At 38.9% G+C, this 24388-nt stretch overlaps 1 protein-coding gene across 1 annotated transcript; it reads left to right on the top strand.

The window, feature by feature from the left end:
• Positions 1-3855: 3855 nt before the first annotated feature.
• Positions 3856-24388, top strand: EMB (embigin). The gene is made up of 11 exons (XM_065739711.1): positions 3856-3920; positions 7893-7979; positions 10172-10261; positions 11625-11714; positions 14499-14670; positions 15258-15346; positions 18778-18905; positions 20063-20345; positions 21087-21120; positions 22935-23008; positions 24237-24388. Exons 2-10 carry the CDS (start codon positions 7901-7903, stop codon positions 22990-22992), a joined length of 1023 nt encoding a protein of 340 aa, XP_065595783.1. The 5' UTR covers positions 3856-3920; positions 7893-7900; the 3' UTR covers positions 22993-23008; positions 24237-24388.

Consider the following 24388-nt stretch of genomic DNA (forward strand, 5'->3'; position numbering starts at 1 on the left):
AATTAATACTAAATTAATACTATTTTCCCCTATTTGCCAGTGTTTACCTTAATGCTTTTCCATTTTAAAAAGTTCCTATCTTTAAACAAAAGTTGCCTCCCTTTTGAAGTTCTTTGAAAGTTAGAAAAATCTCACTGAGTACTGATGATTTAGCTTTGGCTACTGAAAACAACAAAGCAACATCTGCAAAACAGTTGTAAATTCCACCCACGAAGTTTGCAGTCACTTTTGATTTTGTTCCTTTTTCCTATTCTTCTTGCATACGTACATTTGTTACCTTTTCACAGTGTGAGTTATTTTACACAGCATGCTTTCAGCCAAGGAGAGGTGGATCACTCATGTCTCTTGGTTATTTTACTGCTTTAGTTACTAACAGATTAAATGAACACTAATGAGTAGGCTTTAAGAACATGCAAGTGGTTGTAATACAAAGGTGTTGTAAGAAGTGGGATGAATTATAAGCTGGATTTATTTTTTAGCCAATATCAAAATGTTACAACAATTTTCAGAGCTCCATCTACTTTCCTTTTGCCATGAAAACTTCTCACAAAGAACTTCCAGATGAACAGACCAGCAGTTTCCCCTCTAATGGTGGCTTTGTCAGTATAAGTGTTTAACTGAAATCAAGAACATGGCTCAACAGATGAATCCTTGTTCCAATGCAGCTCATATTACCATGTGGAGAAGTCAATATTTCTTTCTAGAACGGAGAAAAAAGAATGAGCTAGAGGAAGAAGAAGAAAATACCCTGCATGTCTATAGATGGAGCAGATTAGTCTTATTACTTAAAGTTTAAATAGAGCTATTTCTCCTGAAATTCCTGATTATTCAACTGTCAATGTTTCAAAAGACAGGCAGATAATAGGAGCTGATCTTTTTTAGTGCCCTTGATATTTCATTTTCTCACAATTTGCTGTCACTGACCTTATCATTTCTAAAGTCTCTTATTCCAAAACTTACACTGATCTAGCAATCCAGCATTAGTACTTGGGGAATCATCAAGTATCAGCATATTATGGTAAAACAAATTTTAGAGCAGTGAAACTCCTACAGTGCTGTTACACTCTCTGCTTCATCGGTTCCTCTAAATTCTGTTTCCTGTTGTTTTTATTTTTCATTCTCCCCCTTCCATTGCTTTGTGGCTTCTTTATCTCATAACGCGGGTGTCAGAAAACAACAGTTCACTCAGGAGTAGCCTAACAATTGTTTTTGTCTTCCTTCCCATGCAGCAGGTAAGATAAGGGTGGGATGTACAATTAGCAAACAAGCCATGATGAGGGGTTGAGAAGGAATCTTGCATAGACATTCAGCATGCCCTTGGATTGCTTTGAAGTTCTGTCCAACTTAGTGGGAAAGTTCTAAACAGGATAGAGTGTATAATCACTCAAATGAGAACTACTAGAACTTCTAGTTTCCACTGGGCAAGACCTGAAAAGGCTACAGTTGGATCCCAGATCAGACTGTCCCTGCAACTCCATTTCTGCCAGCTGGCAGCTTAGCCATGGACTTATACATAGACGTGTTCAACATTAACCTGGCCACAGTTTTCAGGTGAATAAAATCTGCCTCACTGAAAGATGCTGCATACCTGATGGCTGAATCAGCTAAGCACCAGGTTTTCTTTCTCCTACAGCAAGGATGCTGCACACCTGCCTGTAACCACTATCACTTCAGAGCTATTTGGAACTCCATATTTTAAGACAGTGGGCATAGCCTTTTTTTTTTCTTCTCTTTTTTTCTTAACTGTCAAAGAAGCAAGTTTCTTCAGTGGTTTCTTCACCTAAGTGGTCCAAATTAAAGAGCTTTCAAGGTCCAGACACATTTTTTTTTACCCATTAAAAGCAGAACAACTTTGCCATTCCTGACCAGTCTTATCTGAGCTGTATTCTCTCTGAATCCCATCATTCTAAGCTGTTGGTGCTGACTGACAAATCTGTGGGTTCAATCTCAGAGCATTCTGAGATTGTCTGTTAAATGGTTCCAGAGAACTGTGGGTTATAATCAAGCTTCAAAAATAGTGGCTTAACTGTACAGTTATCACTGTGCATTGACAGTATACATGTAAATATATACACATATATACATACATCCTCCCTAATCATTGTACATGAGCACTGATGATTCCATCCCAACTCCCCAGTGTACAGAGGATGTTCGTGTTCTCAGTGTCAGAAAATGCTCCTAACTGCATGTGACCCTTTACAGCCAACAGGAATCCCAAGCCTTCTCCTAACATATAAAATGGGTTTAAGGAAAAAAAAAATATGTTCCTGGTCCTTTGCCATTAGATCTCTTTCTCAAGGGGTTTTGTGATGATAAGTTTCAATACAAAGGACTGTAATGGTGTTAGGGGACACGGATGACACAGTATGTAGAAATTCAGATGTGTAATGCTGGAAAACCAGCTTGTGGGACAACTACACTTGCCCTGCACAAACTCTCACAGCTCCACCAGCATGGGAGGGCTATGTTGATATACCAGCTTCATTGCAGTGACCTTTTGAAGTAGTGATACAAACCTGAAGCGCACTTCAACTTCTCCATCAGCTGCAGTAACCCACGTCCCCCACCCTGAGGATTCCCCTTCAAAGAATGCCATCTGACCAGGTTCTATACTGCAAAATCTAAACTGAAGGTATATATTAGTAAAAACCATATATACATGTCATAAATGCCCAGAGTCCAATCGGAGTTTTTGCAATATTTTATTATAATCAAAAGGTGAAAAGCACTAAGCAAGCAGCACTGGGTGTGCCCGGTAGTCTCCACTCCACCAACAGGTCACACTGAAAAGACCAGTCCCCTCCTTTTTCATACACAGTTCCACCTGGTACCCCCAAAATCTCCTCCTTCATTTATTCCATGTCACCTTGTCCTTCTGCGCTTGTGTGGGCTGTTACTAGGGGGTCGTATTATTCCCTCTGGAGGTCGTGAGGAGGAAGATCAGTCGTCCTCCTCAATGTCTTTTCGTTAACTCTTGGTTCCAGGTATGCACACATTGGGTTAGTTGTACAAGGTCAATCGCTCAAGGTTTGGGCTTAATTAAAATATGCGGATACAATATTTCTTTCAGGGGACCACATATGCAGCTTGTTCTCTGTTTGTAAGGGGGTATTTTGGGGTTTGTGACTAATGCCCATGTTATCTGTAGTACATCATCATCCTCGAGTCTGTCCCCCTTCCCTTTCCCATTGACAGAAATCATCTGTCATATTTCACACATCACTATGCATAAATGCCTTCGTTTATATGTATGTAGTAGTGCCCAGGCATTAAAGGATCTGAGCAATTAATGACTCCCGATAGTGCCAGCCAAGCCCTGAAAACACTTGTTAGAAACAACGCTCCTCCAGCACTGCAGCCCGGCTCGGGACGTTCAGCAGAGAGCCGTTCCTCTCATACAGAATAACCCAGCTGCCTGCAAGCCACTGACCCTCAAAGCGGGGCCGTGCAGGAGCCAAAGGGCAGCAGGCTCTCTCCCTCACGAGCCGTCCCAGCGCCGGCAGCCAGCTCCCTCAGGCGGGGCCAAGAACGTGACCGCCCTCACCTCGGCCCGGCCGAGGCGGGAGGAGCCCCCCCACTGCCTGCCTTTCCCGCCCATAAAACCGGCGCGGGGCCGCGCTGCGTGCTCGTGCTCTCCGCGCGGCGTGGCTCGTAGCTGTCGCCTGGCTCGCGGGGTTTTCGTTTTGTTATATCTATTTTTCCTTTTCATCTCGCAGCCACGGCAGCCGTCCTCCCCTCGGAGCCGCCGCGGCCCGCAGCGGGGCCCGGTCCGGCCGGCTGTGCGAGGCGGGGCAGCCCCGCGGTGCGGCGCGGAGCCCGGCGGGGCGCCGTGCTGGCCGGCTCGTGCCGCGGGCACCCGGGGCGGCTGCTGCGGTCGCTTCTGCTCTGCCTCTGCCTCCCGAGCGGCAGCCTCGCAGGTGAGTGCTCCCTCCTGGGCTGGAGCGCTGACCGGGCGCCCTCGTCCCCTCCGAGCGTCGAGGGAGGCCGAGATGTGTTTCCTCTCCAGAGGTCAGACTCGGGAGCGCCTGAAGAAATCTAATCACGTTAATGGAGTCTTATGGATCGCTGTCGCGGCGGAGCGGTACAGAACGGTGCGATGGAAGGAGCGGAGTGCCGGGCGTGGCTGTGGGAGCGAGCACGTGGTGGCCGGGTGGGCAGCGCTGCGTGCGCGGTGCTGGCCCAGCTGAGCTGTGTGTGTGTGTCATTCGGTGTTCCTCGGCGCCCTTGTTCGGCTTAGGGGCACTGAGAGGAGGTACTGCTCGCTCCGTGCTGACAGCCTCCTTAGGGATTGTAGCGTTTCCACAAGGAAGGGGGTTCTTAAGGCTTGTGCAGAACGTGTATTTATAGACACGTGCATGAGTCAGGAAAGCTTTTTGGCAGTATTTCTGTATGTAAGTTTTATGTCTGCAAGTTTCCCGATGGCTGTAGGAACCTGAGAGCTGTGTTTCTGGACAGATAATGCTTTTTTCTTTCTTGACTTTGAGTAGCTTTATGTGACGTAATTAATGGAATGAGATTCTGTGCTGCCAAGGAAAAAAATAATAATTAAAATCCCTGCCAGGGATGCGATTTATTTAAATCTACAGTCTATAAGATAGTAGGTATACCTGGCTTTTGGGAAGATAACCAGAAATGGACTTGTAGCTTTAGTACCATCTGTACGTGTAAAACAAGGCTGTCTTTTCAGACTTCCACTGAATGCTTCCATATTTGTATAAAAAAGGTTCAGTAGGGAGAGATGCTTTATGTTGCAATTTCTGTGGTGTATTAAATCCAGGTAAATAGCGTATTATTACTCTTCTGTTGATGAGTAATTTGTGAAGGCATGCAAGTGCACCCAGGGGAAGTTCTTCCAGCCTTGGAGGCAGGTGCAGTGATGCTGCCTTCTGGCAAAGCTCAGAAACAGTGTGTTCTGGAGATGTGAAGATTCAGCAGGCTTCCTTCTGAACAGAAGCTTGCAGCAGAAGCAGCTGCAGGGAGTGCTGTGTGCACAGGGCTGAGCTGAAGAAAGTCAAGGTATCCCTCTGCTGCTAGTAAGCTGGTGCCACAGGCCTCCTAGATGTTATTTTGGGTTAAGTAACTGGACTAGAGTTTTTACCATTCTGTTCCTTTTGTGTTTCAGGCTTGTGAACTGTTTAATTGCTTTGAAAAATGTAAACCATCATTTCTGTTCAGCATTGGGTTTGGGGTAATTTCTAACTATTCACTGTCAGGACATACAGTTCTTAAAAGCTTGCTGCTTCGTTTGATTTCTGTTTCAGTTGCCTGGTTTTGGTTGCACCATGTGCTGCCAGATTGCTTTAGAAAAAGCAAATCCACCACATCTGCTGTCTTCTGACCCTAGAGATGGCAAGTAGCTTTGCAGACAGAGGATACACTTTTTTTTTGGTCTTCTTTGTTGGATTTCTCTGGTTTGCCCTAAAGAAGGGCTTCTGTTGGGGCACTTGGAAGCCCTTTGTTTGGATCCTCTGGTGCCTCATGACAGCTCACATTGTAGCTTTTGCCTTCCAAGTACCACTAGGATGTTTTGGCTGCCAGTCTGGGGAGCTGCTGAATGCTTGTGTGCTTCCAGAGAGAATAATTTAATGGCCAAAAATATTAAACTAATTATACTAAATTAAACCAAGCTTCATCTCAGTCTTTTCCTAATCAGCAACTTTTCAGTATGTTTTTGTGAAGACTTTCAGTGTGCCAAAGTGTTTGCAGGATTCAGATAGATTAAAAAGCCAGAAATTGCTCCAGTGATTACAGCTGTAGTATAACTCCACTTTATCTCCCAAATATTGGCTACAGTAGGAAGTAGAGGGAAGGCAGGAAAAACAAATCAGTGACCTCATACTTTCATCTACCCTGTTCTCTGTAAAGATCAGGGCAAGCAGAACACATCAGTCCTCATCATTGCAAATGCAATTCAATTATACGCTAAGAAATTTCAGCCCTTAGTCAATAGTTTGAGAAGTTATTCCACTGTATTTACTTGTCACTGCCTACCTTTATCACATTCTTTGTACAGCAGGGAGTCATCTTGATATCATAAGCTGTGTAGTAATATGTCTGTGACAGGACAAGAGGTGCTACCTTACCTCTATGCCATGTATTTCTATATGTAAGCAGGTAAGCCAAAAGGTAGAAGCAGCTCTCATTTGATTTGTGTGTCAAGAAAAGCCATGGTGAGAAGCCTGTTAGTATGCAAAACATGTTGCAGGTTATCTGTCTTCCTTGTAGAGATAAGAGCTGCTATACAGTCTGGTGCCTTCTAAATCTTTGGGGATTTTAATTACTGTGCAGGTGATACATCTACTAAGCTGGCGCAGGATTGTATGATCCATGACACCTTCAGAATGCCTCAAGATGATGCACAGATAGAAAATTTGTAGACCTCTCCTCAATTTTAGCCTTAATATCAGGGCCATATAGCCTTCCCTGCCTTCACCACATGTTGAGCGGATTCCTCTATTTCTTGAATTCCTTGTTAGGTGAAGGGCAGTGGGATGAGTGCAGTAATTAACTGTGAGAAATGAGAATGCCAGTTATGAAGAGCCACTAATGCTCTGGTGGCAGATTTATTTATTTATACTCTTTAACTGCTGTAATATACTGTAGTTCAAGGTATTTGAAGTATGGTGGACAGATTGAGAGCAGATGGCACAAGCCAGACATGTTTCTGATTCAGTCTGCAGTAACTGTGTGCTGAGGTGCTCATGAGAGAGCCTGCAGGTAGTCTGTGCTTGCAGTAGTGAAATTGCATAGGAGTGTTAGTGGTGTTCACTTGTAGGAGTTCGCATTGTACTGAAGGCACATGGTTCTCAGCAGGTTGGAACATAGTCAGACTATGATTTAGTTTTCCACTTCTTGCTCTGTGCTTGCTTCTGTTTTGAAAGTCTAGTAGTGCTTATTACACTGTCCTGTATTTGCTTACAGCTGCGAAACACAGCATATGCACCTTTATTTCTCTGGATGCAAACACAGCTTTGAGACTACTGGTCAAATCAGTTAAAAAGGCACTGAGGTGATGTTTCTTAAAGTACAAGGAGGTGCTCCTTATGATGATGTGGTTGTAGACTATGTTCTGGAGTACCAAAACATGTTGAGATAATGTTTATTTTAATCAATGCCACCCAAACGTGGGAACAGGGGGAAAAAAAAAAAAAACAGCAAGCATCTGTTTTGGTAAATCATCTGGGGACCTTGAGTTCTCATCAGAAATGGTACAGCAGAGTGCTCCAATTAAACAGTTTATTCCCTTCTGTCCCTGCTGCTCTTTGTTCTCAATGAGGAATGCATAGCAAAATTTGGCATTTTGGCTGGTTCTTAAAATAAATTATAAATAAAAAGTGTTTAAGAGTCAAATCAGGCTTATGGGAAACCAGAACTACTGATTAGCAGTACTTGGTGAAGCCTGTGTTTGAGTGATACTGATGGCTGTTGTTTTGCTCATGAAGATTATTATAGTAGGCAGCATAACAGACATATAGAAGATTCTCACAGATTTATTGTTGTGTTACTAAATCTGCCAGTCTGTTTTAAAATAATCAACTAGTATCAGCTGGAATGTTCCAAGCTCACAGATAAGGTGGGATTTGAGTTATGAAACTTAATATTCTGTTGAAATATTCTGAAGTGTAGGCAGACTATCTGCAGGAAAAGATATGCAAAATTTGTGGTTGGGTTTTTAGAGAGGTCGGGTAGAAGATAATGCCTCTGTTTGAATTCTCTTTCCTAAGGTAAACTGAATACAACTTGTGAAAAATAAGTTTTCAGCATGTGGGCTGGTTTTTCTCAAAAGTCAAGAAAAAACAGTGGTAGTAGGTTGAGGGGAAGGGGCTCTATTTCTTTTCATTAACTAGGCTCAGATCTGATGGAATAAAGTTTCTTCATACTCTTTTTAGGTCTGTTGATGACGACAACGTGGGATGCCAATCATACCCAAGAGAATGCTTTGACTCAGTTGCAGCCTGGGCTTAAGTCATCTCCTGGTAATTATTTTATTTTAGTATATGTAAAGCTACAGTACTCTTTCCCTAGTGATGCAGTATTTACATTTCTGTAATAAGTTGTTGAACTTTTTTCAGAAGAAAAAGAAGCAAAATGTATTATGCAGTCCTTCTTAAGGCTTTGCAAAACTTTGTACTGTAAGCGTCTCAAGAACAGTGGAAAAAGCTGTCCAATTACAAGAAGTATGAAATTACTGTCAAATCAGTCACCCTCCCTCAAGAACAAGCAATTCCCAAACTAGAAGCGTCACAGAAGGTTCTAGTCTACCAGACAACTGATAATTTTCATGTGAATGCTCTGCTTTTTGTCCTTGTATTAGTGAGATTTGTAATCCTGTCCTTGCATCATTTTACCTTCATCTGTGTATTTTTTTAATTACGTATGTGTACCAACATTCTTTTGTCCCCTGCTCTTCATCCCCTGTATTTAGGGCCCTAACTGTGGTAGGAAGTAGAGGGTATGCTTCAGACTGGAGAAGAAATGGTTAATTGTTGATTCCCACCTCTCCTTCATAAAGATCAGAGCAGCAGGAATCCAGCAGTGCATCAAAGCTCATGCTGATGGACACAAATCAAATTTGGACTGGGTTATATTTATACATGAACTTATGGCAAGCTATGACAAGTTATTCTAACCGTTATTGTGTCTGTGAAGGTGATAATGCTAGTTATCTGGTGTTCAACTTCAGAGCTTTTAAGCAAAATGTAAAATAGTGTTAAGTGCAATAGCTGATGGATTCAGTAACTTTCCACGTGTATACCCACACCAGTACAGTCAAGGTAAAATACACAAACTGTCATGTCTATTACGGCTTCATCTGATTAGTTTTGTTTGATAGGTAAGATCAGGAAGAAGGCCAAGTCAGTATGAGAATCTATGTAAGCTATTTATAGATTGTTGGTTTGCTTGTTTTGGGGATACAGAACAAACACCATACAAACTGATGCCTTCTGCATCTGTCACCTTGAAGGATTTTGGTAATGAGGTGATGTTTATGTCAGCCCACTATACACTCAGGTGAACCATAACAACCTCAGCATGCTGTCAGGGCGTTTGCATGCACTAACAGAAGAATGTTCCTCAGACCTATAGCTTTCATACCTTATTTCAGGCATAGGTATTTGGACTTGTTTGTGAATGAGGCAGAGACTGAGGCTTGTTTCTACTTTTCTGTAGAAGAACAGAACACTGTCTAGTGCTAGGAGACAGTTTCATAATTTGGTTGCTTGTAAAAAAAAAAAAAATGTTGATTCTGAAATCGTAGTCAGGATTGGCAGTAACACTCTAGTTAATCAACAGCTACTAAATGAACTAGCCTGAGGTTCTTCCACCTCGTCCACCTTAATATATCAGTTGATCTTTTTTCTATAAACTGGTCAAAGCATGAAGGAAGGTATGAAAAAGCAGATGGCAGAAGCCAAGCATAAGGCTGATTGTCTATGGCACAGCGTTCCTTATGTTGTGAACTGACATGTTTCTGTTTTGTTGTTTTTTGGGTCAACTTGCTTTGCAGATTGAACAAGCAGTTTGAAGGCGTGTGGTATCTGCTGATACTTGCCATGAGATAACATGAGCTGCAAACCAGTAGCTGGGTCTTCTTTCATCTTGTCTGGATTCTGGCAACAAGCGTAGCTGAGGGGCATTCTTATTTTCTGTAAAAAAAAAAAAAAAAAAAAAAAAAAAAAAAAAAAAGGACCACATTTCAATTTTTTTAAATGTGGTAAATGAGAAAGAAATAATTTGAGAATTTTTAGGCTTTCAGAGATGAGATTTCTACTGCACAGTGGTCAACTCTGCCACCCAGTGCTTAGAGAAGGCTGAAGCTGTAGCAGTTATTTATTCTTGACTCCAAACAGAAACACTTTGGAACCTTTGCATCCAGAGAAGATCTGTAGGGTAAATAATGAAGTCTCTTTCCTTCTTCAGAAACTGGAATCATTTTCTCCTGCAGTTTTACATGATTATGCAGATTCAATCCTTAGTTAATGATCCTGTAACTTAAGAGATTTATAAAATAACTGATAACAGAACAAGTTTTTTTTTGCAAGTATGTAAAACGTGAATTAAAATATGTTTTTAATTCAGGAAAGGAGTCTTTTTTTTTTTTTTTTCAAATTAAGTATTGGAAAAATATCAACTTCATTTGTAATAGCTTTGCTTTTAAATCTTTTAGAGCCCATAACAACATCAGAGACTGTCAGTCAAACAACTTGGGGCAGCATTTCAGATCACTTGACACTTGGACATGATGTATCTACACCTGGTAAAAGCAATCAAATGTCTTCTTAAACATAAAGTGTTAAGTTCTGCTGTGTGTGTGCTTTTGGTCACTGTTTTTGTTTTAATTTAACAAGTATTTAAGGTGAATTTATAGTAATGGTAATTACCAAGGCAATCAGTTTGAAGAAATCAACAGTGTTCTGTTTAAAGTGGTATGGAAAGGAACTGTAAACTTAATAAATAAATAAATATTTGCTGTAATTATAGTGAATTGGCCCTTCTTTCGAGTGTAATTTCTTTTGCATATACACTGTGAACTTGAGTTTGCTAGGAAACTGTATGCAGATAACAACAAAACATTTATTTGTGTAGATGAGGAAGGGTGATGTTTCTATTAGCTGGTCTGCATCTGTTAAAGCTGCAGGCTTATTAATTTTCTTTATTGCTCCCTTCTTGAAACGCAGAGTAGTAAGCATAAACAGAGGCTCTTTCTGCAGCTGCCTACCTGATAACTGTATCAAGCTTTGCAGAAGTTCACAAAGATTTTCTCAACAGTATTCTGTTGATAGCACTACAAAAAAAGGGATTTTTGCCATCTTATCCCTTTTAAATGTCACTTTCCCTTCCAGAAAGAAGGGATTATGATTTTGTCAGACAGTACATATTGATACCTTTTCTATGTGGGGAAAGAAATTCCCTCAAGTCTATCTGGATTTTGTTGGAACAGTGTGGAACTGGAACCATGTTCCATTGGAGCCCAGGGCATTCCTGTCTTTAGATTACAGAGAAGTAGCATCTGAAGCAGATGGTCTGTGTCTACCTTTATGCCTATTAAATTCTTAAATGTTAGACTGTAGATGTTTGAGAAATAACCATGTTCTTTGTGACTCTGCCATCAAAGATGGCATGTTTATTATTTAAAGATTCAAAGATGGCATGTTTATTACTTTTCCAAGTCCATTTTAATGTTGCTGTACTCTCATAAAGGTTCAGGACCCATTCCTAAACTTTAGGAGATGTATACATATAAAAGACTCTTTGAAACAGGGTGTGAAGTAGATGGTTATAGCTTTTCTGGAGTATTCTGAAATATAAAATGTAGACATTTAAGAAAAAACTTTTTTAAGAAAAGCATTGTATCATAGTTAGAAACTGTATTCTAAACTGGTGTAATTGCTGTGATGATGGCCATCTAACACTGCTACCTCAAGATTGTGTTTGCAAAAAGAAAATAAATGAAAGAATCTTTGTAGGCGTCAGCTGTGGCAAGGGTTTTGTTTTGCTTTACTGCATTTTATTCTGTACTTTTTTCCCCTGGAGGATTCCTGTAAGAAACAGTTATACTGTATTGCTTCATTATTACGTTATCGCGTTATAACATACTGCTATGTCCATGGCCTTGTTAGGTCCAGATCTTACCACATCAGACTTTAATGAGGACATCAATTTGAACAAGTCTCAACCCCTTTACGTGGAGTATGAGGTGCTCCTTCCTGGTATGTTATTTTTCTCTTCCAGCTATGTTACAATTAAAATCTATTGATTTCATGCGGTATTTTCTTTGAGTTTTAGAAACATTTAGAATGGCCACTTATAATAGTAAGTCACTCAGAATATGTGGTGATTGCAGTTTAAGAGAAGGTGAATTAATTTTTTACATTTACAGTAGTGTTCTTATAACTATTTTGCAACAGAATACTTCTAGTATTTTAATAAAAGCATGAATAAAATATGTAGTGTCTGTTCTTCCCACAATTCAGGTAACAGTTTCTTTGCTTTGGTGAATCTGTTTGGACGGTGTCAGGTGTGGTGCTTCTTACCTAACTGGAGCAAGCCAGCTTCTCATCAGTTCAACTCTAGAGCAGGGAGAGGAGACAAGACAGCCCACTTCTTTGAGGTAGACATGAGTTTCCCAGTTGACAAATAAGAAGTTAAAACCAGTTTCTAGTACAAATGGAAAAAACGTTTTAATTGGCATTACTTAGAATTTGAAGAGATCAATCACAACTCCTTTGCAGAATGCTAGTATGATATCTTAAGGACACAACTGCATAGCACTTACACTGTTCTTCTAGCAATTATTTCTTCCAATTTGAAGTAAGGTAATTAATGAGGTAGTCTCTGTTTCTTGCTGGAGTACAAGTACTCTTGGTGCAGAGATCCCCTACATATTAGTCTTCCTATATATATAAGATATATATATATATCTTCCTATATATAGTCTTCCTACATATTAGTCTTCTACTAATCTTCAAGAACATAAGGTTTTCATGTTCCATTCATTTAAGTGTGGATTTCTTTTTAGATAATTAATCTCAAAATTGTGTTCTATTTTTAACCACTGTGATCAACATAACTAAAACTTTCAGTACTATTAAAACTAATTCCATTTTCAAATTACTTTGCTCATAAACGTCTAAATGCTTAGTTCACTTATTGAGTTTAATAAATGGATCTAATAAATGAGCTACAGTGGTTACGTCTCTGCTGTGTAAGACGGAGGTGTTGTACCATTCAGTTTAATGCCAGGTCAACAAAGCTGTAGTATTTCTACCAAGACTTGGAGTTCTGGGCATTATGTTCTTCTTTAGGCATTTATATGCCTCTGCCAGACCCAGTGGAGTTTAAGTACTCTGTGGGAGTACCGAGTTCTGCTTCAGTTGGGCTTTGCTTCTTTTTAGGTGAGTTAACACAATAAGTTAGTGAGGCATACCCTAAAATTTCTTTTCCTCTCAGAAAAAATTAAAGCTGTGAAACGCAAGTGCGTGCAGTTTTTTGACTTAATGCTGCTGCAGGGTTAGACTAGGACTGAGATGAGATTAAGAATGAATATTTATGGGAGTATTCAGATGGGGGTTATTGATGGAATATACTGATTTGACAAAGAAGACAGCAACAAGATTCCAGATGGCAAGGTACCATTGATTCTTCTCTTCGTAGAGGGCAGGGTTGAACGTACTTGACCAGGAGACTTTCCCATTGAGTCACAAGATTTAGAGTGGACCATTTTGCTTTCTAAACTCCTTCTAAGAGGAAGGTGTGGCTGTGTGCACTTGTAGTCCCAGACTTGGTAAACAGTTTGTGTAAGGGAATATATGTGTGCAGTTGTTCTGAGATAAAATCTCTGCGAAGTTAAGAAAGCCTAAACTAACTGTTGGTCACTTACTGAGGATCTGTATTGGCAAGACATCCCTTGACGCAAAGGCTTTGGGGATCTTTGCAGTGGGCATAACCTTGAGAGGAATCGTTCCAGGGAAGATTCTGTTGTGCAGGAGAGCTCAAGGGGCTCTCAGTTTGCTTGCTATTCACAGAGTATGATGGTTGACTTGGACATATGTTTTTCGGCACATGCTCAGGTGGCCCTCATCTGTTGAACCAGATGTATATTATCAGATCTTCCAGCCTTCGATTTGAGACAGATTATGGTCAGTCACCTTTCTTACCAAGGCCTTGCTCCTTTGCTGCCTAATGAGACCTTGACTGTAATGAGTACTGTACTCGTGATATGCCTGAGCAAGGCCTTGTGTAATGACCAGTCCCAAAGGATGAAACTGGGGCATGGGAGGGAGCACACAATCATAGAACAGAGCCATAAGTTGATTTGAAAATGATTTGGTTTCAAGTGGAGTAGCTGAAGCATGAAAAGCCAAATCCAACAGTGATAAGATTGTGGATTTTATTTGCAGGGTATTACCCATAATTTCCCAGTATCATAAAAGATTGTAACTGGCTTATTTGTAGGTACTTACAAATATTTACACATCTAACTCTTTTTGAAATTAAATGTAACTTTGTACTTATAAAAGCATTTTACTCCAATAATCATTTATTCATTTTGATGTTAAAGTCTGATTTTTAAATTATTGGGTTTGGAGTTGAAAGGGAGATTTAGACTGAGCAGACATTGTTTCCCCGCTTTCCATCCTACCTTCTGTGATAACTATGCACTTACAGTTTAACTTGAAAGAGAAATACAGTGTAGAAGCATAGGTGCATCTTGATGTCAGTAAAATGAATGTTTCTGTATGCGATCCCCTTAGGAAGTCTACCTGTGGAAATTAGTGTCTGTGCTTTTGTAATTGTTACATTTAGCAACTCAACGATAATTAAATTTTCTCATAGGCTGAATACTTGGAATTTTAGTTTTGTTTGTGCTGGAAAGTATAATGACAACACACTGTATCCTTTTGCAATGCAGCATATGTTTTAATCTCTTATTTTCACAGAATGAGGAAATATGGTGCTTTGTCTTATTAATAGTGTTTTTCAACTTCTGTTAGGTAAAACTGGTAATTCCACTGAAAAGAACATCTTTTTGGGCAGTGCAGTTAAAATTGAGCTGTCGTGCAGACTGGCTGATAACTATTCTATGAAAATTCTTCGTGTGACTTGGAAAAAGGGAAATGAAACAATCAAACACATCAATAAAACTGAAAATAGCTGGAGCATCCAGTAAGTGTCTGTCTTTACTGTTTTGCTTGCAGGTTTTAATGTACTGTCGCATGCTTATTCGCAACCCCAAACTCATGATATTACTGATTGAATAATATAATTACTCTATCACTTTTCTGCTACACCATACATGTGAATGCAAGCCATGTAAAGTACCTGTAGAACAGAGGGAGTTCAGCATCCTCTGTGCATCAGTCTCCTAAATTGTTCTGTGTTGAAGTTGTACTGTTTAGTATATATATTGATGGACAGGCTTTAAAAAGAAAATACGTAAGTTACTTCATACAGCATACACTACATAGGATGTTTAACATGGTGATACCTTGTCTAATTCAGTAACTTGTGGATCATACACAAAACCAAGTATCTTTAAGCAGTAAGTGCCTGTGAGCAACAAGAGTTAGAATGGTGTTTACGTTCCTATTTCCTTAAAATGTTGTAATGGTTCTACATTGCACAGAATCTGAATCTTACTGTTTCAACAGTGTATGTTCTCTGCTGGCTTCTTTATAATGCTAATTCGCAGTCATTAGTAAATGCAGGACAAAAAAAATGCAAATGGTGATTTTTTTTTTTTTCATTTGGAGGTTGACTATCTCTGAAAACTGGAACCTGGGAAGTTACACTTGTACTATGAAAGGTGAAGAAGAATTCAGGGTGGTGTTTCATCTACAAGGCAAGTTGACCATTGAAATCCTTTGTTAATAGCTCCCAGATAGTATGGAAATTGCAACTTAATTTGATACGTGGTTGCTAATATATGGTCACACTAAGTGTGAGTGATTATCAGTGGCAATTCCTGTAGCATGCAAGGAGGAAGTTTTGAAGCAAAAACAAAAGCCTTTATAACAAAACTTGCAAGAACCTAAAGCATCTAAACCTGTTTTTTTTTTTTTTTCTCCTCTCCCCCTAGAGGGGTAACTGATTTGTCTTCTTTCCCCATCCCTTCAGGAAAATGTGAATGTTCATACCTTTCTTAACGGGGAGTGGGTAGGTGGAGGAAAAAATCTCTGGTGTCTGAGATTTTTTTTCTTCTTTTTTGTAAAGTAGAGCGAATTACTTGAAAGTTTAGCCTGTGACTTTTGTGTTACAAGAGCAGCTTAAACGAGTTCAGTTTTTGTGAAGCAGCAAGTTAATGCTTCAGTGTGTTGTCCATTATATACAGTATAAGAACAGCCCTTATATAAACAGGTAGAACGTGCTTCATTGAGCACTGTGGGTAAGGAGATGAGCATTTAAACCTTTCTTCTCTGATTTCACTCTTTGCTATAGTAGGTGAAATCTAGTTGAATGGAAAAATGTGGAAATAAAACAAATGAAAGTTGCTAAAGTGTTACTTCTTCTGCTTCTCTCTTCACACTTAAAAATTCGCAATGAGTGCAGCAAGCACGTGGTTAGTGGGAGCTCCCTGCTCTAATATATACTGGGAAGGTTTCTGTATGAACACAGAGCTGTAAAAACTCTTTTATCCTCTCCTTAACTAGCCTGCATAGATCTGTAGTTTCCAAACTGCCTTGTTCCAGAAGGTATCTGATCATACAACTTCATGAGAATTGTGCATGTTCAAGTCTTGAATAGTGGTACTGATATTTGCTTTAAAAACTTCAGCCAGGGTAAAGTTAGACTGCAGTACCACAGAAGGACAAATTTGTAGTTTACTTGGACCTTTTCATCTCTGAAAGTGCTTATATGGTTTTCTTGTTGGATGGTTACCAAAGTCTGTTTATACTTTGAAAAGAATAAGGCTTCCTTTTCCTTTTTTAAAGTATAAAATAACTATTTCAGTAACAAATGAATCAATAGAAAAATAACATTTTGCAGAACACGATGCATGGGATTGATTTATCATGAGAAGATGGGGGAAATTACTTCACGGTGCTGCCATTTCTGATGCCATAAAAAGTACTGGCTCAGCACTTACTAAGATAAATGCAAGAATGAAGGAAATGAGAAAGAAATGCTTGAATCTTTCAGTCAGTCATGTAATGAGAGTAGTTTTTAAACTGCATGAAAGGAGTAATGTGTTGATCTAGATGCAATGGCTAAAGTCATCTTACTCTGCTAGCTTGCCACTGTGGTCCTGGCCTGGCATAACTGTAGACTTGGGATTTAAATTCTTATAGAAGACTGCAAGGAAACCGTAACGTTCTGAGTAGCTTTATAGGAAGTTAATGTGATGATGATTCTTCATGGGTATTTTAAACTAGTATGAGGTGTTGTAAGCTATGTTAGAAAAGGGTCTGTTTAATTTATTCTTGCCTTTTGTTCAGGGTTTCTGCTTGCTTAAACAGCTGTCCACTGTGCACTGTGAAACAGCCCCGTTTTTTAAACTGTCATGGGTATCCAGTATAAATACTAGCTGGATCACTCATCTGTTAATCTCCAACATTTTGCTGTCTCGTTTGTAGCAATAGAATTTTGTCCCCACATTCTAGGTTGATTTGTCCAAAACAGAGAGGACCAAGTACACTTCCTTGCATGCATTCATGGAATTACCACTTTGTTACAGAGCTGGGTGCCAGAATGCATTATGGTTGTTCTTAATCATGTCTGAAATGGTCACATGTTTTACTAGTATGTCTAGAGTTGTGATTCAACACTGATCAGCATGTCTGAAGGGTTTTTGACTGGAAGTCTGCTGTGCTGGATGCAATGTTTTTTGTATTTCTGGTGTTCTTGTTCTTTGACCTTTTTTCAACTTTTTTTTCTCTTCTATAAGTTGGAGAGAAAGTGGTAGCATATATTAGTGGTATTTTACCTGTTAGTGGCAAAGGAAGTATTCTGACACTAGTCTTTTGAAGTATACAGTATTTAATGACTAAAACAAAAGTATAAGTGGAATGAGAAGACCTCATTGGTAATGAGGTTGGATTGCTGAATTGTGCAGTGAACTCTGAAGTTGGGAGTGATGTTGTTAAGGATATCTGACAAATTAATTTGGAATTGAAGTTTGTTCAAACACTTGCAAGCAGTAAACTTGGGGACAGTTAATATATATTGAGCTAGGAAAAGGAAGGAATAGGAAGATGATGGTAGGAATGCAGAATATTTTAATCACAGCTGCTGAAAGCCAGTTTGCTGGCCAGCATATTCTTCTGTGGCCAAACCATTTAAAAGATGTACTGGATTTGTACTTTGAAGAGAACAATAAAACTTGAGAAGTAAACATTAAAATAAATGGATCTGAGGAAAACATACTGGTAAGGATCCACAGAATAAGGAAAATTAGAAGGTAAGGGAGACAGCCTGTTGTGGTTATCTGTTTAATGCCTTAGTATATTAAACAGTTCTTGTGCCTCTGCTCTTGGAAGGCTGAGGATAGCTGCAGTTGTGTTAGCTGGGTTGAATAGTCTTAAGAGTTGCAAATGATGTTTTGTTTCTTGTGGCCATGTTCTGAAGAAGTTTGGATGAAAAGTCCTTTTTTCTGGCATACATTTAAATGTTTCTTCAGCTGAAAAAATACTTACGAAGTTTATAATATGTTTTAATTACAAAATAAATGAAATTACTTGTTTGCAAGACTTTATAGCATTATTTGGTAGCATTACACCTGGAATAAAATCTGACTGGGTTTTTCAAATTGATTGAAACTGTAGAGAAACTTGTTTTCTGGTATACATAGGAAGAATCACAGAATTGTTGGGGTTGGAAGGTGGTACCTCAAGAGATCATCTAGTCCAACCCCCCTGCCGAGGCAGGTATCCCATAATAAGTTGCACAGGTTAGTGTGTATACTGATCTTGTATATCTCCATAGAAGACTCAACAACCTTTCTGGGCAGCCTGTTCCATAGCTCAATTGCCCTTATTGCAAATAAATTCTTCTACATGTTAGAACAGAACATGCTGTGTTGAAGTTTTAGGCCATTACTTCTTGTCCTAATGCCTGGCCTCATCTTGTATCCCACCTCCCTTTAGATACAGATGTCAAGGAGGGAAAGAGAAAATGACTCTTCATTAGAATATAGATATGTATGTTATTCAAAGGAAAAAAAAGTGAATAGGCTACTAAAAATATTTGCCTAGGGATACATACAGTAGTTATATGTTGTTGTTCTGTAGTTGAAATGTGTAGCTTTCACATGATCTTTTTGCTACTTGTTCTTAGTACCACAGATTGAAGGAAGAGAAAAACCTGTCATCAGTTATGAAGGTGACTCAGCTATTCTGATTTGTAAAAGTCACAGTTATACTCCCATTGCTTGGACCTGGTATATGACCAATGGAAGTGAACAGGTAAGGTTCCAGTCTGTTTAACAAGCAAAACAGTGTGACAAAAATTTATGGACATGCTCTGTAAATATAATGACATCTCACTTCAGACTCCACAAACTGCATTTGCATCAAAGGTGGTGCAAGTATCTCATTTCAGAGGGGATTAAAAAACAAAACCTGAAGAAGCAACAGGAAAAAAACAAACACCTATGCAATATTTAGAAATATTCACTGTTACTGAGATGTAGTGTTTATGTTCTGACATGGAAAAATAGCATTGAAAAGGTCCCTGCCTTATTCCTGTAGTCCAAGTAAAAGTCAGTTAAATTTAAGTCTTTAGGTACCTTTAAAAAACAAACACTGTCAGTGGTTACTATATGACAGTGAAGAATCTTGTCATAGCAGGATGCTTATTTTTTTTAACATGTAAAGTTTTGTAGACCTGAGAGAGAACAAAAGTGTTTTTTTCATGTTTCTCCTGTATTTCTGCTTTTCTTCTTTACAAATATTTTTGTGTTTTGTAGCCAGTATGATCTCTTGGAGGAAGGTCAATATGATCTTTGAGGTAGATCATCCTGTAGTAGAGACTACTGTGTGTCTTCATACTGAACAAGCTGAAATACCTTCTCAAATCAGCTCCTTTTTTGAAAACCAAGATCAGTTGCCAACCCTTCAGGATCCTCATTAACTTTAGAAATATAGCTGCTCTGGTCCAGCCATTTTTTTGGAAGCACTGCGAGTGGTAGAAAAAGTAAATAGATCAGTTTCCTCCATACTACTGGAAAGAAGCATTGAGTTGGGGGCTGGCTCAGCTTATTTTGCAGCGAAGAAGCATTCCCAGCTCAATCTCCTTGAAAGCTTATGCTTTGTGCTGTGGTGGAATGTGTGCATTGGATCCTGACTCCAAAAGATTGCTAATGGAGAGTCCGTAGAGGCAAGGATAGCTTTCGGTTTACAATTGGGTAAAGCAGGTCAAGTGACTTAACAGTGTATATTTTCATGCACTGAATGCAAAGGAAACTGATAGTAGCCAGGGAAGGAAAATTCTTCACTTGAAGGCCTCATTTTATTATTTTAATCTCTATGTGGAGATATTTACATTATCAACAGTTATAAAATAACTTGATTGAGCGATTTCCCATTTCAGTTATAGAACTCAATGAATTTTCTATTTTCAGATTGCCATTAACGATTCCCTGATGTTGGACAAGTATGTAATAGACAAAGCAGATCCCAATGTAACCCATCTGAAAATATTGAAGCTCACCAAAGAAGATGATGGTGCATACTGGTGTGAAGCTGCTTTTGAACTAGGAAGAAGTAAAGGGAAGCTGAAGCTTAGTATTCTGTCACTCATGGTGCCACTGAAGCCATTCCTAGCAATCGTGGCTGAAGTTGTTATTCTCATAACAATTGCTTTTGTTTTTGAGTTGTATTCGAAAAAGAAAGAGAAGCATGCAGGTATGCTTTTTAATCTTTTCTGGGTTTCATTAAAATTACAGCTGAATGTTGGATGTGATGTGTACTGCTTCATAGACAAGAACCATGTGACTCTACATCTAAACATTCTGATAAAGAATTCAGTGCCACAGGAAAAGAAGTACTTTAGACTTCAGCATCTTGACTTCAGTTATGAAGTGTTTTCCATATGAAATAGCTTTCCATTAAGGGTTTAGTACAGTCATTATGGTTTTTTTTCCTATTACAAGACAAGCTAATTTGGAGACTATTAACTGTTTCAGGAATGCTTAGGAGTGGAAGTAAATGTTAGTAGTTGTGACAGAAGAAACTTCCATCAAGTAGAATAGAAGGGGAAAAATATGGACACTGAATCCATTCAGTAATCCTAATTGGTGTACTGAATGCACGTAGATGAGCTAAGTTAGACATGCAAGATGAAGCAAGATTTGGTAAGTCTTATATTTATATGCTATGTATTTGTATACTGTATTCTATCTATATGCTTGTAAGTACGTAATATGATATACATTAAAATTGCATTAATAGAAATTAATAAAAGAACATTTATTGACGAATTTGTAGATAATTCCATTGGATAGGGTAACAGAATTTCAGACATAAGAAAAATAAGCTAATAAAATTGCATTTATTTTTACTAATGCATAGAATTAAAAATATGAATAACTTTTCTACTATCTGCAGTTAACTAAGACCTTACATAATGTTTTTTGTGTTACACAGAAGATGAAAAAGAATTAGACCAAATTGAGCAACTGTAAGTAACAAATTTTATATACCAAACTTAAATGCTTCTTCTTATGCATGTTACGTATCTTTGTGTACTAGCTCTAATTAAGTGTACAGTTTATTCCTTAATCCAAGACTATGTAATTCTGGAGGGCAGAGTGCTGTTTCCTGACTGGTGCTTAATTTTGGGTTTTGGAACATATTTCCGCTTGTCTTTTTTTCTTTAAAACAACATCTGTCCTCATTCTATCAGGAGAAGTGTTTTCAAGTAGAAACTTTCCAGAAGAGGCTTTGGAAATTTGTTTTCCATTTTTGTTCCATCAACGTAACTACAAACGTCTGAGTTCTGTGTGGGCAGAGCCCTAATTGTCCGAGGTGGACTGTAAGGCTGTAGGCTGGGAGCTGCTGCTATCAGCTGCGTTGGTAGTTCTTACGTCAGGAGCAGCCCATTCCTGTGCTGAGAGTTGAGGCTTCCTGGGTGCTGGAGTCAGAAGGGTAGCTGTAGGCACTTCTGCTGTCTGCTGCCATCCTAAAATTAGAGCATTGATGCACCCATGCTGGTTCACCCTTCCTTAAGAAGATGAACTTTTAAAGGCTTGTTGACATAAACTGACCCCTTGCCTCCATCTCTTGAAATGCCCAATTACTTGACCTTTCAATTTTCCCATTTTAAGATGCAGCTTAGCAGTTCCTTTTCCCTTTACATACATATTTCTATTTTGATTTCTTTTCTTTCTGAGTACTTGCTGCCTTTCATTTCTTGAGTCCATTGCTGTAGTGACCTTCTTTGTTTCAGTGTGCTGTATTCACTCTCCCATTTGTTATTTTCATGCTAGCTGAAAATGCATCTTAGTGCTTTTCCCCTTATCAAAACAGCTTTAAAGCTGTAATTCAATTATACCATGAAGTGGGGATTTGTCTTGGAAATACAGTATGCTGTTTTACTGCTGAGTGTTTGGGGATAGGTCTTGGAATGAAACTGAATAAATGCCATTGCAAAGTAGTGATTCATATAGCGCAGTTTCAGCATATTTATGATGGGATTTTAACATAGTACAGTGTGCTGTAGTACTAAGTGTTCACTGTTTATGAAATGGGGGATGTTTGTGATATAATTCTAGAAAAAAATGCATGATCTTCAATTTTCTGTGTTGTTTGATAAACTTAAGAAAATCTGACACTTTTTGCCTATGTATTTCCAAGTCAGCTAGAAACAGTTCTAACACTGCCTATTTCAACTGCCTAGAAGATAAATTTGTGTACCAGCGAGCATGGCTCTAAGGGAGCATTTCTAGTCTATTGTATTGAGTGATGTCTTAATATATAGCTGAATTTGGTTGATGAAGTTAGAATTAAAATGTCACATTCAACAATGTATTGGACAGGAGTATAGAATTCAGGTAATTCCTTTGTTTAAAAAAAAAAGTTAATTTGGTTCTAGGTAAAGTTTTGGTTGTGATGAACACAATTGAGTAGGTAGTCCAAAAGAAGCAGTGATAGGAGTGTTTCAGTCCATGTTGACCTGCGTGTATGGTTTAATCAGACATTCACTTATTGCATATAGCATATATTATATACAAAACTCACTTATTATATATAGCATAGCAATCACTTCTGGGAATTCTGTCTCTGTGCAGAACTTCATGGTTTTTTTTCTGGGGAGGATTGAGTTGACTCTACTTCCACTCTGATTACTTTAGTGATATTTGATCTTACTTTTTTCATACAGCATCACATGCCAAAATAAGAAAGCCAGATACATCTTAGATGCATTCTGGAGGCATGATGGTGCTCATCTTGCATTTCAGAATTGGGTTTTGGAATTTATCCTCTTTCTTACAGTAAATCAGAAGACAGCAATGGAGTGGAAAATACCAGTGCAAGGCACAGAAAAGTTTAATCTGGTTCCTAGAAAGGTAAGTAAACGATGAAATCTAGACACTGAAGCTTACCTTTTCCTTGAGTTAGCCACTGTCATCCCGTTCTATTTTTTTGTTTGTTCTGATGAGAACATAGTAACAGAATCACTGTGCAGATGAAGTAGTGTGTTATCATTAATGAGTTGATTTGAGGGAGACAGTGAGTCCAAAGCTGTCTAATTGAATACTGTCATCATTGTGGTTTTGTTCACCTATGCAGGCTTTAAAATAGGAAGTAGATTAACCTCCTTAATTGTTTGGTTCCTCATCTTGAAACATCTGTTTGAATATCAGGGTAGGTGCTGAGATGCAGAAGGATTGTCGATGAATCTGAATCCTGTTCTGTCAGGCTGTAGTTCTAGATTGAGTGAGGCTAAGGAAGAATACAACTGCAGTAGCATGAACAGAATCCAAAATGGGGAACATGGCAGTACCAGAGATGTGAAACGAGGAATTAGAGGAGGATAGGAAAGATACGTTTTAATAGATGGTGACTGAAGGAATTTGTGGCAGAAGACAGCAGATACGTGTCCCATGAAAGCTCTGTGGTGAACTTTGGGTTCTTTGCTCTTTGCAGTCGCATTACAAACTCCTGCTTAGGCCAGCTGGAAATGCTTGTCAGAGGATGGTCTGTAGTGAGGACCATTCCTGCTCACTGTAGCTCATTCCTCAACATTCCCTCTGCATCTCACACTGTGACTCATCAAGATGAGAGGTGTGAGTCATTTTTCATTTGTCACTGCTGGTACAGTTGTTTTTTTATTTCTCACATGTCATCTGTGTGAAGGAAGAGCATTTCAGTACCCCATACTTTAAAGATCAGAAAAAGGACAGTGTGCAGTAAAGCTTGTATAAATTGAAGAATGAATTGGAAAACAGTGTAGAACAAATACTTTCCAGGACCTTGGGGGTCTCCTTGGTTTCTTGCATGTTGTTGAGCTTGTTACTGGCTGTGCTTAGGCTGCCAAAGACAGAGCCTGTTTCAGATCTAAGCACCTACTTGCATGAAGACATGGTGAAGTCACATGACTCTGAACAAATCAGTAAGGATTCATGTTCCCAAATTGGGTTTCAGTACTCAAGCTATTCTAACTGGACCATTCAAATATTTTGTAAAATATAAACTGCTGGAACAAGGCTTAATTTGAAACAAATACAGAAAAATGAGATGCAGCAAAATAATAAAATTAATTTACTAAAGAAATGTTTTTTCTTCTTTAATTAGGGAGGCCGAGCTTACAGAAGTGGAAGTCATCAGAAGTTTTAAGAAGCGTGCAGCTATGCATTTTAAACATCAGCTATGCTTCTGTATAAGCTCCTCTACAGTTGTAAGAAATAAGATGATTTTAAAATAGTTGTAAAATGGCTCTTTTTTCT

The sequence above is a fragment of the Cyrtonyx montezumae genome, unplaced genomic scaffold, assembly GCF_038088225.1.
Source record: "Cyrtonyx montezumae isolate F1298 unplaced genomic scaffold, pur_monq_1.0 scaffold_25, whole genome shotgun sequence".
Lineage (NCBI taxonomy): Eukaryota > Metazoa > Chordata > Aves > Galliformes > Odontophoridae > Cyrtonyx > Cyrtonyx montezumae.